The sequence below is a fragment of the Syngnathus scovelli genome, chromosome 6 (assembly GCF_024217435.2).
Source record: "Syngnathus scovelli strain Florida chromosome 6, RoL_Ssco_1.2, whole genome shotgun sequence".
Lineage (NCBI taxonomy): Eukaryota > Metazoa > Chordata > Actinopteri > Syngnathiformes > Syngnathidae > Syngnathus > Syngnathus scovelli.
Window position 1 is genome coordinate 15,207,912 of NC_090852.1, and position 16,279 is coordinate 15,224,190.

The 16,279-nt window shown below is 36.9% G+C and overlaps 2 protein-coding genes across 4 annotated transcripts; both read right to left on the reverse strand.

The window, feature by feature from the left end:
• Positions 1-1,132: 1,132 nt before the first annotated feature.
• cfdp1 (craniofacial development protein 1) lies at positions 1,133-6,303 on the reverse strand. 2 transcript variants are annotated; one of them, XM_049722642.1, is made up of 7 exons: positions 6,058-6,303; positions 5,235-5,355; positions 4,449-4,677; positions 3,829-3,935; positions 2,286-2,411; positions 1,951-2,109; positions 1,133-1,547 (listed from the first exon to the last, which is right to left on the reverse strand). In XM_049722642.1, the coding sequence occupies exons 1-7, from the start codon at positions 6,122-6,124 to the stop codon at positions 1,451-1,453; spliced, it is 906 nt and encodes a 301-aa protein (XP_049578599.1). In that variant the 5' UTR covers positions 6,125-6,303; the 3' UTR covers positions 1,133-1,450. The 2 variants fall into 2 exon arrangements, with proteins under 2 accessions (XP_049578599.1, XP_049578598.1); XM_049722641.1 differs by having other exon boundaries at positions 1,951-2,112.
• A 2,098-nt stretch (positions 6,304-8,401) lies between these two features.
• gal (galanin/GMAP prepropeptide) lies at positions 8,402-15,474 on the reverse strand. Of its 2 annotated transcripts, XM_049723615.2 has the most exons (7): positions 14,799-15,474; positions 14,512-14,592; positions 13,702-13,756; positions 11,419-11,490; positions 9,689-9,775; positions 9,158-9,229; positions 8,402-8,582 (listed from the first exon to the last, which is right to left on the reverse strand). In XM_049723615.2, the coding sequence occupies exons 2-7, from the start codon at positions 14,590-14,592 to the stop codon at positions 8,521-8,523; spliced, it is 429 nt and encodes a 142-aa protein (XP_049579572.1). In that variant the 5' UTR covers positions 14,799-15,474; the 3' UTR covers positions 8,402-8,520. The 2 variants fall into 2 exon arrangements, with proteins under 2 accessions (XP_049579572.1, XP_049579573.1); XM_049723616.2 differs by lacking the exon at positions 11,419-11,490.
• Positions 15,475-16,279: the final 805 nt, after the last annotated feature.

A 16,279-nucleotide genomic window follows, 5' to 3' on the forward strand; every position in this document is an offset into this window, starting at 1 on the left:
ATAAAATATTAGGCTGGATTTATTTTCCAGCTAATTTTGTTAATTATTTACCCATCCAAATTATGTCAAATGTCGCTGAGATTCCCAATATAGACAGATGCAAATAAATAGCCTGGACAGGTCTCTCCTCCTTTGGTGCAAAATAAAATAATATTACGCCAAAGCAGTGGTCCCCGAATTGCTTCTTGATTATAATCGTGGTCCCTTGGTCCAGCTCAATTAAATTGAACAGCTCAGGAGTTGACCAGTTTATTCTGAGTGTAAAAATCCTGATTTGTTTCGACACATTCTGGAAAAAAAAAAACCAAATATGGTTATTTCAACAAGATTTGCTACTGGGCGGTGAAATTAGGTCATTTTGTGGGACACCCTGTATAATTTATTAATCTATGACGATGGCATCTTATCAATAGCACACATGGCACACTTACTGGTTTATTTCAGTTAAGGCTGTAGAACCACAGTCACATGGGCTGGGCAGAGTCATCCCGTCCCCCTTGTGGGTGAATCCTGGGTGAGGGGGTTAAACGTTCTTCTGCAATCTTGAAGAAAGGGCTGCACAGGGGTGTCTCAATCTTTCGGGCATCTAACAAATGCTTCAATCGAAACATGCAGGCTTCCGTTGGTTACTATTAGCAGAGTGAACATTAAAGATAAAAGAACCAGGCATATACTGTATCAATCAAATATTCAAGAAACTGTATGGTAGTAATGTCAAATACTACATATGCATTTTGAAGTACATTTTGGGAAGTGGACTGATTATTTACACAAGCTGTAAGTAGCACTGGAAAAAGCCAAAGCGTGACATCACAGGGTGAAAAGCATTCTAAATAAAATTGACTCATCACATATTTCGTGATATTTTTTTTTCATTTCAGCTCTACTTGAAATCTTTAAATCACAATTTTCTTTTTAAGTTTTCAGTTTTTTTCTGATTTATGTCTGTTAGTTAGCAGGCTATATTCTGTGTTGAGTTTTCAGTTTTTTAATATTTTTGTACGTTCGTTAGCAGGATAAATTGTGTTGAGAAAATGGCTAAAATTTTAGGATTATACAGATGGTATTCTGGGTTTAAGGTGAGTTAATGACTCAAAGGGCAAAGTCAATTTAACAATTCATAACATGTCTGTTGAAAGTTGGATACACATGCTGCTTTAGTCACAATTTTAGTACGCGGCATTACACTGGAAGTTTCGATTTGATGAGTCAACGTTATTACATACACACAGTAATGATAATAGAGAAACAATTGATAACTAAAAGTAGCAGAAGGGTTGACTTGATATTGCGATCCTAGTTTCCCATTCCCGCAAACCAGATCACCTTCACTTACTGTAGTACAGAGAGAAACCCTGACCTCGAGGTCACACTATTACAAACTCAATTTCAATAATGAAATCTACCCAACACAGAAGACCTTAATACAGAAGAAATTATAATCTGGGGGTTATGAGGAATGTTTCATGTTTTTTAGACGCACTGCTTTCTCCATCTCAAATTGTCTGTGATCAACACGCTCCAAGAAGTTCTTCCGCTCCACATACCTTAATAGACAAAGGAGAATAAGAAAGGTTTGAAACCATCTTCACAAATCCACAGAGAAAGGAGGCTAGTCATTTAGGTTCGTATGGTCCTTCTATCATCCATTTAAAAAATTACTTGAAAAAGTATTTGCATTAAAAAAAATTGGGGTCCATGACCAAGCCGCGTTCGACAGAAAGAATTGGAATTGAAGCGTGATCGAGGTTCAGGTGTTTTCCGAACGTTAACTTATTTTCCTAAGAGCAGTTGACAGTTACTGTAAAATAACTTGACAATAACCACAAATGTTAAACATTCAATGGAGAAATGATAAATATATACAAAATAGAAGAGGGTTTTTAAATATATTTCAGAGCTGTTGTTATAACAAAAAAAGGGATTCCACAGATCATCATAGTCTCTTACCCTTCTCTACCTCTGTTGTGGATTGCCAGCTCCTCTGTGATGCCCTCCTCGTATTTAAAAGCATTCCAGTCCAACTTTGACTTCTCCAGTGTGCTCATTTTTTGTTTCTTTCCCCCGATACGACTCAGTAAACTGGACATCCCTGCTGGCCGTTTGGAACTGCTAACACAAAATGGAAACATTTCTCTTTAGATTTTATACAATCACTATACAGCATGTGTTAATAGATATATACAGTATCTCAAAAAAGTGACTACACCTACAAATCAACATTCGTGCCCTTGCTGGTCAGTGCGATACGGACTTAATGGTTAGTGTGGTTTATCATACTGTACCTGGGGACAGGACAGGGTGATTGGCTGGAAGATGTGGGATTTTCTTCATCTATTTTGTCTTTTGTACATTGGCTCTGCAAATGTATCTTTGCTTCTCTGGAGTCTGCTAGTACCTCTTTATTGACCCTAACAAAGCAAGAGACAGTAAATATGCAAACTGAAGGCTGCAGAGAACAAAGACAAAGAGAAAAACAAAATACTTGGAAACAAAATATAAATTGCAGATTGCAAAAAAACGAAAAATGCAATAAAATAAAGTATTTGACAAAAATTGTACTTGAAAAAAATATGCAATAAAAAAAGTATTTGACAAAAAGATTGGTAATTTATTTTTATTGTCCTTGAATTTTGCAATGGCTCATGACAGCACATAGATTGAACAATATAGATCTGAGGCTTGCCTTTATTTAACTTAATTCCATCTACAGTAGCTCACAAAAGTGAGAACACGTTTCTTACTGACGAATGGGACTCACATTTAAGAAGTTTTTAAAGGGGAAAAAAAAATGCTACGCTGTATAGGCCTTCATTTGTTGATATGCCTTTTAAGGATAATTAATGCTAACATCTTGGAAAATCTAATTTAAGACTTCAAAAATATATTGAGCAACAAAAATGGCCACTATTGAAATAAATAAACTCAATAATTAGTTTAACTGTGTCATTTAGCATGTCATTATTTAATCAAGAAATAATTTATGTTAAATATTTATTTCATTATTGAATTATTCTCTTACTCTCAAGGTACTGTATTTCAGTACTTCATGAATATTTTATCTTTCATAAAATAGTCATCAAAAATGATATACGTCCTAAAATCTGGAATCTGATCAACTTGAAAAATATTCTCTCTGCGTCTCGCAAACTTTCAGAATGCACATCATGCTTTATACTTTTCCTTTGGCTTTTGGGGGATGGGACAGACCAAGACAAATGAGAATATAACTCAGTACTGTGTACTGTCTCGTGACACACTCTTTGGATAGAGAATTGAGCTAAAAAAGAAACCCAAAAATATCTTATCAAATGCCTACATGAGCGCACATAAATTTGGGTGATAATTGCCTGGGGTTTTCAAACAGAGTTATCATTGATGTCGCATTAGAGGCTATTGCGGGGAAAGAATAAAGATCCACTAGACAAACCTTTGGTCTACCAAGTGTCAGCTTTACATAATCAATGAGCCCATTGCTTCATCATTTTGCATGTGGGTGGTCCACAGCATGTTGAAACTTATTTGGTAAGGTTCCAAGGCAGCTGACAGAAATTTTATGGATCGATGTTACAGGAGCTTGTTGGACCTTGACCGTTTGTAGACGTGGTTTTGTTAATGGTCAACTGATGAATGCGGAAATGGGCAAAATGGGCTGAGAACTTAAAAATATAACCTATTAAAGAAAAAAGGATTTTCGAGCATATCGGTCTACATTCCCGCCCACTTATTTTTCAAGCTCTGCACCGAAGCTGTTTGTGATAACGACAGAATGTTTTATTGTATGTTTTGAAAAACAAACATTCTTGGAGGGATAATGACATTTTGTACCTGACTTCTTCTCCAGCAAAATCAAAAACTTTAACAATGGTGACTTTTGCTGGATCCGATTCCTGCGATTCAGTTCTCTTACAAACACTAGAAACAGAAGAATGAGCCTGAAGCATAAGAAAAAAAACAGTTTGTTAGAACTTCAAGAAATGTAAGTACCTAAATACCAAAAATCCAGTCACTAATACCCACCCATGTATTCTACACTTCCTCAAAGCATTTTCACTCCTGTATTTGTGTATTATACAGTCTTCAGATTTGCTAAATAAAATAAACATCCAAAATATATCAATTTAATGTAAATACATTTGAATCCAGGCTAAAAAGTAGAGTACGCTCTTTTCCCAAAGCAATTTTACAATTGCATTTTCCAAAATCTTGTTCTTGCACTATGCTCTTTCAGCAATTTTAGTATGCTACTTTTGATTTCTTTACTTTAATTTTAGACATCTTTAACTCTTTTGTTTTTAGTTGCTTTTAAATGCTATGCTTTTAATCCAAGCATATTTCAGGGGGTGGGGGCAGTGCCCTCTGGGACGAGGGCACGACAAAGAATTTAGTTTACAATTTCATTTAAAAACATTCAACAGCATAAAAACATTGCATTATGGCTATGTTACCTCTGGCGTGGCATGAATTGGCGATGCAGACATCGATGCTTTTGGTCTGGGGGCAACATCAGACAAGAAACGAGCCCAGAGGTCATCTGATTGCTTCTTTTGTGCAGCTTCCTGATTATTCTCTATTTGTGTCGGTTCTTCCTTATCTTCCTGTAGTGGTTGAGCTTCTTCAGTGACACCTCCATTCGTCTCCTCTTCGTCTTCTTTCAGCACTCGTTTTGGCCTTTTTCTGTGGAGAATAATAGTTAATTGACCCAGCTAATTCTGTAAATACCTAGTATATACAAACTACTGTTCAAACAATGTAATGGGAAGGCACTTAAAAATATAAATATTTCTTATCCTTTTTGATCACATTATAATATGAAATTCGCCTAAAATATTCAGAAAATATTAGAACGAAAAACATGCAAAATTTACGATTAAATTAATGTCCTAAGTGTTAATCAATCAATAAATCAATCAACGATAATGGCTGGATAAATATAATGACGTTTTTATAAGTAAATAAATATATAACAAATAAAAATACATATTTACATCATATTTATATTAGAAATAGTGGAATAAATTAGATTATATCCATAATGTGTGGCTCCACCACACCTGCTACCCACGTGAGGATAAGCGATTCAGAAGATGAATGAATGAACGAACAAATGAATGATAAAACTAATCATGTATCGAACCATGGGTCATAAATCCAAAACGCAAACCACATCTTAATTGTGGTGGATCGTGTAAGTCTACATTCCCATTTACCTTTCCCCTGCCAGGTCAACCAACCTCAAATTGCTGTCTTTTTTTCTCCTCTTAGTGATTTTGTCAGGATGCGGCACACTGTCATTTTCGTCCAAAGGCTCTTCCTTTTCACACTCATTGATATCATCCTCGCTGGCATTATCATCTGAGGAGAAACACCAAAATAAGAATAAAAATAAAATGATTTTTCACACCAAACACTAGCAAAACAACACATCTACATCACAAATGCACTTCATAATCCTTTCAGATTCCAATGAAAGACATTTTTTTTCTGACAGCAATCACTTTACTTTTGATGTTCAAATATTATATCCAGTTCCAATAAAGATGTGGAAGATATTAATATACTTAAAGGCATTAAGTTTCATGACCATTGAATAAGCCCATTTGACTGAAGTCAATTGTGGTTGAGAATGTTCCTGTTGTGACTTAATCCACTTATTAGTTGATTTTAAGAAAACTATGACATGTTTAAAAATATTCAAATAAAATGTTACCAGGCTGATTTCCCTTAATTGTTACTAGATGTAAATGTGAAATGACTGTAAAGATTGGCCAGATTGGATTTATATGGAATGATTTTGTGGTCACGGTAGAACCTCGAGTTATGAACGTCCTTCTTTTCGGGACAATTTCGGTCACAAAAAAATGTTCCAGGCAAAATATGGCTGCAACCAACAGCAGATGCACTGTTAATTCAGCCAGGCGAAAAATGTATGGAAAGTTATAGTATGTGTTTAACACCTCCGTGGCATCAAAACACAACTTCATAATATTTGGAATATAATTAGCTGCCACAAAACACAGACGCCGTGTTTACGTCTTTGTAGCGGGCTGTTCTCACCTGATGGAACGTAATCAGCATCTTCACTCGATAAATACCCATCAGAGTCATCGTCAGAATAGTTCATCGCGGCTTCTGATTGACGGACGGGGAGGTGAAATGAAAAGGCGATATAAGCGTCAAAATTATGTGTTACGAATACAATCGGATACAGTAAATCTGTAATAATTATTCGTCAATTAGCTACACGATAATGAAAATGTGAAACCCTCGCCAACAGCGCATGCGCGAGTGTTTCTTCTTTGTCGTCGTCGTCGTCTTCTTCTTCTTCATGGCAACTAACGTTGAGGTGCAATACTGCCACCTACCATGATGGAAGACGCACAACTATCCATTCTTGATAATACAGGTCTTAAAATAAATAAGTTGTTTAATTTTAGACCTTAAATATATTTTTTTACGCCAAGGAAAGGATGTGTATCTCTGCATATAAGAGTAACATAAAGATTAAAAAGTAAAGCCTCATTATCCATTGTTTTGCTGAACCGCTTATCCTTCGCAAGGGTCACGGGTTTGTCGGAGCTGGCAAGAGGCTGCTCGCAGCAGAACCACCGGGTGGAGCTGCTCCAGAAACAGTCCAGTCCACCAGAATCAATCCCACCTATTTTCCACCAAAATTAGCCCCGCCAACCTCTTTTTTATTTATTTATTTATTTATTTATTTATTTATTTATTTATTTATTTTACATTAATGCAAACAAATGGATTTACAATCTAGTCGAGCAAATAATCTTTTTTTATGTTCGTTTATTTTTATTGAAAATACTTTTAATAGTTAAAAAACACACGAGGGTTAAATTCACGTCACTTCAGTCAACCAAATGAGTTGTTCACTTTGCAATCCAGCGATTACCACTTGCCTCCACTTGGGGGCAGACTGGCTGTGGAAGTCTGCGAGAGAAGGATTTGTTTTGATTGATTTTGATTGATTTTGGTGGGCTCGACACACGCACACACGCACACGCATACACACGCACACACACACACACACACACACACACACCTCTGTATTCAAAATTGTTCATAAAGAAAGATGTCCCAATGATTCTTTTATTTTTTTATTTATTTTTTATTTCATGTCAACTTCAATCCAATGATACCACAGGAGGATATTAAAGTACAGAAGCAAGAATCGGTGTTCTACATTAAATGTCCATTCAGTAACCATCATGTGTAATCTCATATCATCAGTTGATATCATCGGTTCTGGGAGACAACCAAACTTTGCTAAATACAACAAGTGTAGGAAATACCAACATATTTCCCCTAAAGCAGGGCTGTCCAAAAATAAAAATCAAAGAATGCCATTGACATTCTTTATCTTTAATTTATTAAACACACCAAAACAAACCAATCAGTGCACCAACAGTAAAACATGGAGTAACGCATTACTTTATATTCAGGAGCTGCTTTGCTACATGCAGCACAGTGTGTTTGGAAATTCTGCAGAGTGAAATATTAAGACTATGAAGAATACATCTAAATGGCTGACCAATCTCAGAAAACTGAGATTTAGTCACAGATTATTGGTTCTCGACAATGACCCAAAACACAGCTAAAAATAGCTTAGAATGACTGACAACAAAACATCAGATTATTCTGAAGCGCTCTGATATTAATCTTAATGATCATCTGTGGAAGGATCTGAAACAGACAACCTGGAGAAGGTACCCGTAGTATCAATTGACAGTTTTTTTTACGAGGAGAATTTATAGCTCTAGTTACAGAGACAATGGCCACTCCTCAGGAGAAGAGCAACAGTGCCCAACTTTCTCTCCAAGTACAGTCTAAACATTTGGTCTCGGCATGATTAAAATTGGGCATTTCTTCTTAAGAACATAAAAATAAAAACTGTTGTATTTTTCATTGGGCCGGGTAGATTTAACCAACACCTCTTATATTATATTATATTTTATTTTTGTCTTATATTACAATTGGACCCTATGGTGGCTGACTCCTGGCTCCATTTAACTGTTGCAAAGGTCATTGACCTACATTGTGAATGCTAACATGCCCTGTCCAATACAAAAACCACATTTGTTTGTGTGGTACTAGTTTAATGGAGTCTGTTTGACTATTGACTTCTATCAGGATAAGATCACACTTTGTGGCCAGTTTGTACGGACATCTAGGTAATGATATGTATAAAATATAGAAATAAATTTTGTTGCATTTCAGGAAGAATCATGACATATATTAGTCATCCTTAAAAAAAAAACCCTCCTAATTTTATTACATTGAGTACTTCCTCCAATTTGTTTTCTTCTCACTGTTCTCCAGTAAGCTAAATCTAGGAAAGCTCAATATAAAACTAATAGAATGCAGAAAACTAATTCTGTGTCTGCCCGGACGTTACAATTTGATCATCAAACTTTGGACATCCCTGCTCTAAAGTTAACTGAGGTTCTATCGGCAAAAACAAAATGTTGGGTAAAGAAGGGTGGACAGCAGAGAGTGATGTGGCTATGGGTTAGCCATTTCATCTGATGCTACAGAAGAAGTCACGCTTTGCAAGGCTCCCATTTCTGCAAATTACAAAAAAAAGGTTAGTTTCGGGTATATCTACGTCCTACGTTCCCGACCTAAGAACCCTTGCGTCCTCATATGTACTGTTATTCTGTCCTTCAATTGTACGTCCTTGTCATTTTAAAATGGCTTCCGACATTGGTATGTCCTTCCGTTCATTGTCAGACCGTGTAGAAACAAAAGAAGTCATGGTGGCATCGTTGAGAAACTCAATTTAATTCATATATTGCATATATTAATGCTACAAAAGTGCTTGACAAAGCCTCACATAAACTTATTTTTATTTGGCTACTTTGTATGATAAAAAACAATTCCAGATGTCCTCAGTCCATCCTTTTTTTTAATCTTTCTTGTCCCTCGTCCTTCATTAATAAAATGGGCGTCCGTCCGAGACAAAATACCTAACCCTGAAATTGGTCCTTGACTTTCCTGGGTTGTTTTGTGCAAATTTATTTATTTTATTTTTTTTGCAAAACAACCCAATTTCTAAATGAGAAGTTTTAAGACTATCAAATAGGCTGAAATACTATTTGCGAAATATTCACAACACCCCTGGCAGAAACAATATGAATACCTTTAAATTTGAGGTATGTCAGGAAGTCAATGACAGTGTGGACAATGTCCTCTTCCACTTTTCTTTGGCTACCTGTGAAAAAAGAGTAACCATATTCACATTTTTGGACCACCAAGGAGACAAATTCAAGCCTTGGAACGCCTTGCGATTCCCCGAGATGAGCTGGAGGAAGTGTCTGGGGTCTGGGCTTCCCTGCTGCCCCCGTGACTCGGGAGGATGGAGGGATGGATGCAATGGTTGGTTGTGGGGGTGGATAGGTGGATGGATGGATGGATGGATGGATGGATGGATGGATGGATGGATGGATGGATGGATGGATGGATGGATGGATGGATGGATGGATGGATGGATGGATTGGGTGGATGGATGGATGGATTGATTTAACTTCCAAGCGCATATTGCATCTACTCATGAACTAACTTAACTCCTCATTGAGTGACACTCCTGAACAGCACAGTATATTGAACACGGTGGTGTGACCCATGGATAAATATTAGAACGTCAAACATATATTATGCACCAAACACCAACCTGTTTGAATGTTTTCCTCCCAGTCCATGTCTCTCTTGCCAGCAAGACCAGGCTTATCTCCCAGTACTCCATAACCATCTATACCATCTGGACAAAAGTAGAGTTGTTTGTCTTTGTCAAGGCAATTAAAGGCACATTGTGATTTGGCATTAAATAAGTGCACCCCCCCCCCTCTCCAGCACCCCTGAATAGACCTTACCAGGGAGGCTGAAGAGTGTGACCCCCTCAATGGTTGCAACACACCCTCTGGTCGCCCATCTTAAAACAGGGACCACCACCCTGGTCTGCCAATCCAGAGGCACTGTATCTGATTTCCACGAGATGTTGTAGAGGCGTGTCATCTAGAGCCTTTAGGATATCCGTGGATCTCAGCGATCCCCGGGGCTTTGCCACCGAGGAGGTTTTGGACCATCAAGGTGACTTCAAGTCCAGAAATAAGAGAGCCCACCTCAGAATCCCCAGACTCGGCTTCCTCAAAGGTGTGTTGATCTCACCACCCCCTCACAATGTCTGGAGTCGAGGTCAGCAGTACACCATCTCATCTAGTCATTTTCCATGGCCTCACAAAACTTCTCCCACACTCGAGTTTTTACCTCTGCAACACCAAAGTTGTATTCCCCTCGAACAGCCAAAACCTGTCAACAGCCTCCAGATTCCAAAAGGCCAAAAAAACCCTGATATGACTTCTTTACCGAATCATGTTCAGGGATTACCACCATGAGAGGCCACAGCTACAATCAGCTGCCTCAACAATGGAGGTGCAAAACATGGTCTACTCAAAGCCAATTTCCCGCGCTTGACACGGGCAAAGTTCTGCCGGAAGTGGGAATTGAATTTTTTTCTGACAGGGGATCCTGTCAGATGTCCCCATCAAACCCATAGTGGTAGAGAGCCTATCCAACCTCGAGAGCCCAAACTGTGTATGGAGGCAAGTCAGATTATCTCTGCCATACACATAAAATGCATTTGCTAAAAACAGGGCTACTTAATGAACACATGTAAAGCCACTACAATACGTCTTCAAAACATTTGACACTGTATTCCTCTGATTCAATGTGATTCAATTCAATTCAGTTCAATTCAATTCAATGCATTATGAGTCAGATGAGGTTAAGAAACTAAAACCAACTGAACGACATACTCTGGTGTAAGAGTGGATGTTTCTACCGTGACAACTGATAAAATCTCTGGTTGTGGTATCAAATTAATTATAACTATATTAATAACAGCATTACTGTTTGTCTTTACTCACCTAAGTTCAGCTAAAATGTGAATGTAATATGGACCAAAGCCACTCATAAAATGACAGTACCAGCAGGTACCCATATATACGTACATACAATCGGTAAAGTCTGGTTAAAAAAGAATTTAAAAAACTGTCAAGTATACTATTGAATCTGGTAAAAAATATGTAAAATTTTGTAAATATGTAAATATGTAATTTGGTCCAAACCAGACTTTGTTCAACAATTGAGAGACCGAGATGATCCATGACTGAGCAATTACTATTTCAGTCGGAAGAAATACATTCCTGAATTCTTCCCTCTCTATGCAACAGAAATGTTGACCTTTTTACTGTGTCAACATTTACAGGATATCATAATATTTGTTTAATTAAAACACAAATAAGAAAAAGAAGTAATACAATGATAGCTGCAACAGCATGTTTCAATGGAGCAATCCCTGGCCTAATACCAAGGCCCTGCAGAGGCTGTATGTTTCTATCTTACATTGAGTGATCAGCTTGTCTCTGCCTCTGGCACTGGGTGAATCCTTTATCTGAATTAGATGATCAATCCGACCTGTAACACAGGATGAGGCAGGAGGAACCTTTACGTGAGCTTCACATATACATAAACACGCTAAGACATTGGGGTGAACAACACATCAAGAATTTTCCCAATTGGCCAATGATGGTTGAAGTAAGCATCCCATTTTGAGAAAAATAACAAAAATCTGTACCAGCAGACTGTTCTGTTTTTTTCCCTTCAATATACAGTATGAAGTTGGCCACCACTATACATACTCTCGCAACATCCAATAGACCAATAATAGTTGCATGAATGGACAGAATTGCAATGTTTTTTGTTTGAGCTTGAACTTTTGAACTCATGAACTTTTATAACATAATTTGGACGAACGTGAACTGAACATTTTTTGACTGCGTTCATTCTAGGGCCAATGAACGGTTCTGAACGGCAGTTCAGTTCATTTTTGTTCAAGGAGTCAGTCCATCACAACAGTACCATTCAACAGGATGTAAGTCGAAGAGTCATGAATCGAGAGTCATCTGAAGAGTTATGAAAATGGTCGAAATGTGATCTAGTGCTACTTTAAATAATCCATCTATCCATTTTCCATACCGCTTGTCCCCAGGGGGGTCGCAGGCATGCTGGAGCATCGGGCAATAGGCGGAGGACACCCTGAACCGGTTGCCAGCCAATGGCAAGGGCACACAGAGACGAACAACCATCCGCACTCGCACTCAGACCTAGGGGCAATTTGGAGTGCTCAATTGGCCTACTTTGGGATGTGGGAGGAAACCGGAGTGGCCGGAGAAAACCCTCGCGGGCACGGGGAGAACATGCAAACTCCACACAGGGCAGAGGGAGGGAGGGCCGGAGGTGGGATTGAACCCGCACCTTCCTAATTGTGAGGCGGACGTGCTAACCAGTGCATCACCGTAACTTTGGTGCTAAAATCTTCCAAACCCGACTTGGCCAGAGAGAGAGAGAGAGAGATAGAGACAGAGAGACAGACAGATACAGACAGACAGACAGAGAGAGAGAGAGAGAGAGGCTACGAAGACATTTTGCATTAACAAAAACAAATGGAAAACACGCTTTCCTTAATTAAAATTGTGCATTGCAATTTCTAGTGAAGGTGTGCTCCATTTTCTAACGTTTGAGGCTAAACCCACCTACAGCAGCTACCCAATGCTTTTAAACAATATGTGGTCAAAATAAAAGCCATTTTAATTATTATTGAAAGACATGACGGCATTATCAAGGACCATTACTCAGTATCAGTGAGTACTGAATGTAAGGTCTCCAAAATGTGGTATCGGTGTATATCTACAGCAGGCATTATTATACTCATCCTTAACCATTTCCTAAACTGGAATAACCTCTCACATTCACTCCAATGTGCAATTTACTGTAGAGTTTGTCTGGAAATAAAAATGTCTTTGGACTATGTGAGGAAATTATCTAAAAATGTTTTCAAAGACTAATTACAAAAGTACTAACCTCGGCAGTGCAACAATTAAAACACATCATATTACTGAAAACTCAAAACACAATCCTTTAAAATGAAGTGCAAAGTGAATTTTCGCCATTTATAAGCACAGCTCAGATACACAAGGACTATGATCTGAAGAACCTTTTGTAAAATAGCCATGATGTATAACAAAAAAATACTAGTCAAATACAGGCTGTGTTGGTAATGTATGAATTTTAAGTGTATGTACTAATTGTATGAAGTTACTCATGTATAATTCACTTGTCCATTCTTTGATTTCAAGAAAAAAATACTATAAATAATACAGAAATAAAAGAAGGCCCACTGAACAACCCACCTGAGAACCAGGCCAAAAGTTACGTATGAACTTTATTTACATAGCATATTTCCCAACTGCTGTAGCTGTAAAAAAATTATAAACATGAATAAATTCTGTGCTAAGTAGTTTCAATATATATTGTGTGGTCTTAAATGTAGGTGGATTATACGTAAAATTTGGAAAAAATCAAAACGTTTTGCCTGTTTCATTCCCATTCATATTCTCCTCTCAGACATAATGATAGTTCATGATTATAATTCTCTGGAGGCAGTATCACTAAAGCTACAGTAGATATGTTGCATTTATGCGGGGTATTTTGATTCTCCTTGAAATCCCATTCCTCACACGCAACTACAAAACTGAAATTTTGCATACATAAGAGCTATGAGTCACATGGTGGTGAAACCATATAATGTGTAATATGTTGAGCAGTGGGTTTGTACTTAGTACTTACGGGGACCTAACAGGTAGCCAGCACTATTGAGAGTCCATCCCCTTTTATCCTTTGCCTGCATGGTGAAGTAAGACAAAAAATAAAAGATTAGTGTTTTGTCCTTAAGATTGTGGAGTATCTGCACTTATTATTTATCTCAGTGATTCCATTTATTGATTGCCACACAGTTATTTTTGAAAAGTCTAGTTGACGGCGAATGTTTGTAAAAAATTTTGCTCAAGAGACTTTATTTATCTGTTAAAACATTTTGTTTGTTTGTTTGTTTGTTTGTTTGTTTGTTTGTTTGTTTGTTTGTTTGTTTGTTTGTTTGTTTATGTCGAACATTAAAAGAAATCCAAGAAAAAAGTAAAAAATACAGAAAATGATAACTCCATAGTACAATAGAACATAAAAAAAAGAAAAAATGATATTGCATTATAATTTTCCCTTTATAGTAAATTCATATTTGTTCAAAAGGGAGTACAAGGAAGCCTAAGCTTATCATATTATTTTATGAATTAAAAAACAATTATTGTTACAGATTAGATGACAATGACCTCATGTTAGGATTTTGGGTGGCCCGTGGCTAGATCAAATTTGAGCCAACTCAGTGTTTTTTTCTGAGATGTCTGATATGATCAAAAATAAGAAATGATAATAATAATAGTTAATTAATTAGAACATTTGAATACAAAAATAATACATCAAACATACATTTGTTAATGCCTTTTTTTTTCAATTTCACTTCAGAGATACCAGCAAATATAGAATATTGAAGTCATTTACAAATGCATTAGTAAATTAAATGTCATTAATGAAAAATGATCTTACCGCAATAACAATCCCAATAGTCTCAGAGAACATTGTGCCAAAGATGAGAGACACAAGCAAAATCGCATAGGACCTCTTCATCTAAAGAATGAAGGAAAGATCTCAATAACTACCTCATCTATAATCAAACAATTGTAAAAAAAAAAAAGTATATATAATATATATATATATTCCCCTTAGAATCACAATTAATCCAGAAAGACTTTCTTTATGTGGGACTTTGTGGTCTATACCCGTACATATAATTCCTTTATAACAAGAATTACACAACTTTAATAGTAGCGTACCTTTGTTATGGTGTCAAGACAGACTCTCTTCCCTGAAGGGCAGCAGCTGAAGATGTGTGAATACTATGCAGTCCACACGAAATGGGTACTTCATACACCTTTTATTGTCCTCCGGCTCACCCTGGCTTCAGTCCACCTGCGTCAGCAGCCCTCTCCCCTCAGACAAGAGAAAGCATAATGAAATTCAATTACATCATGTAATGCCCGGATCCGATTTTTCTTTACCCCCCCTCAGAGACACTGGATTAAATTTGAAAATGACGGAAATGTTTTTCTTACATTTCATTTTGACAGCATATGCTTCAAGTTTGTGCAGCAAATCATTATTGAAGATTTGCTTTGTTTTCTTTGACTTTCTTCTTTTTGTTCATCTTAGGAAGCGTGCTAATAACAATTAATGTAAGATAAGATATTGCAAACATTTCCATTTAAAGGTAAAAAAAATATTGTGTGACCAGCCAATCTATTATTCTACTGATAAGTAAACTATCTTTCACTGTTTCAAATTCCTCAAATTTAATTGAAGAATTCCTGTTTTGTTTCAATTTTTTCGAACAAAGGTGGATGTGCATGTGGAATCAATTTCTTTTTTGAATCAATTACAATCAATAAGTCATTGTTGGCTAAAATACGTACATTTCAGTTGATATTGAAATTAATGAAAGTGAGTCCTTTATTAATTTTGAAATTAATGAATATATATATATATATATATATATATATATATATATACATATATACACGTATTTGGTGTTGTACAATATTGTTGACATTGACTGCTTGAGTTGCAATCGGCAGCCAAGATTTTGTGACGCATGCACCCCAGAATTCCCCCAGCTCTTCACGGCCCCCGTGTTGTTTTTGTGTTCTGGTTTGCTTCAGATTATCTTTTTTTGTCAATGCAAACCCTATTGTGGGATTGAATTTCATTAGGAAGACATTTACGAGTGGATGTCATAGACTATAAATTATTGAGCTGTTTGTGTTTTTTTTCTTCAAATGTGGTTTTGTATTCTTCAATGTGTAGAAATAATGGCAATGAACACTTAGTTAGTGTTCTGTTCTCCATCACCTGGAGGCAAAGAAGTCACTGTTATCATTTCCACAATCCTGGAAAAAAAAAACTGCTAACTTCCGTGATGACGATTAAGCTTTAACGTGAAAAAATCTCGTTTAGCCGAATTGTATTTGGAATAATTTGTTACAGACCCCAAACTGTCACCATCATAAAATCTTGAAAGTCAGATTTAAACTGTAAATTGACATATATGACTAATGTGTTCACCTTGCAAAAACAAAACTTCTTTCTCAAAAGATTTGTGACAAAAGAGTGAAACTCTAGAATCTCGGATCATCTTGACACACGTGTTCATCTCACCTGTGTGAGATCACACAGTTCGTGATCAAAAGAATAAGATCCTAGATACAAGCGGCTGAAATGAGGTTTCCTCTGCAGGGTCTCCCTTAGAGATAAGGTGAGA

Bases quoted from the DNA above. Each gene is read 5' to 3' on its own strand.
- cfdp1 (XM_049722641.1), bottom strand. From the start codon at position 6,124: ATGAACTATTCTGACGATGACTCTGATGGGTATTTATCGAGTGAAGAT. The intron at 3,936-4,448 runs GTAACATAGCCA...CTTATGCTTCAG, and splicing joins CAATTCATGCCACGCCAGAG to GCTCATTCTTCTGTTTCTAG. The intron at 2,113-2,285 runs GTACAGTATGAT...ATTTTGTGTTAG, and splicing joins TCACCCTGTCCTGTCCCCAG to CAGTTCCAAACGGCCAGCAG.
- gal (XM_049723615.2), bottom strand. From the start codon at position 14,592: ATGAAGAGGTCCTATGCGATTTTGCTTGTGTCTCTCATCTTTGGCACA. The intron at 13,757-14,511 runs GTAAGATCATTT...TTCACCATGCAG, and splicing joins CTATTGGGATTGTTATTGCG to GCAAAGGATAAAAGGGGATG. The intron at 9,776-11,418 runs GTAAGATAGAAA...ACTTTTGTCCAG, and splicing joins AGACAAGCTGATCACTCAAT to ATGGTATAGATGGTTATGGA.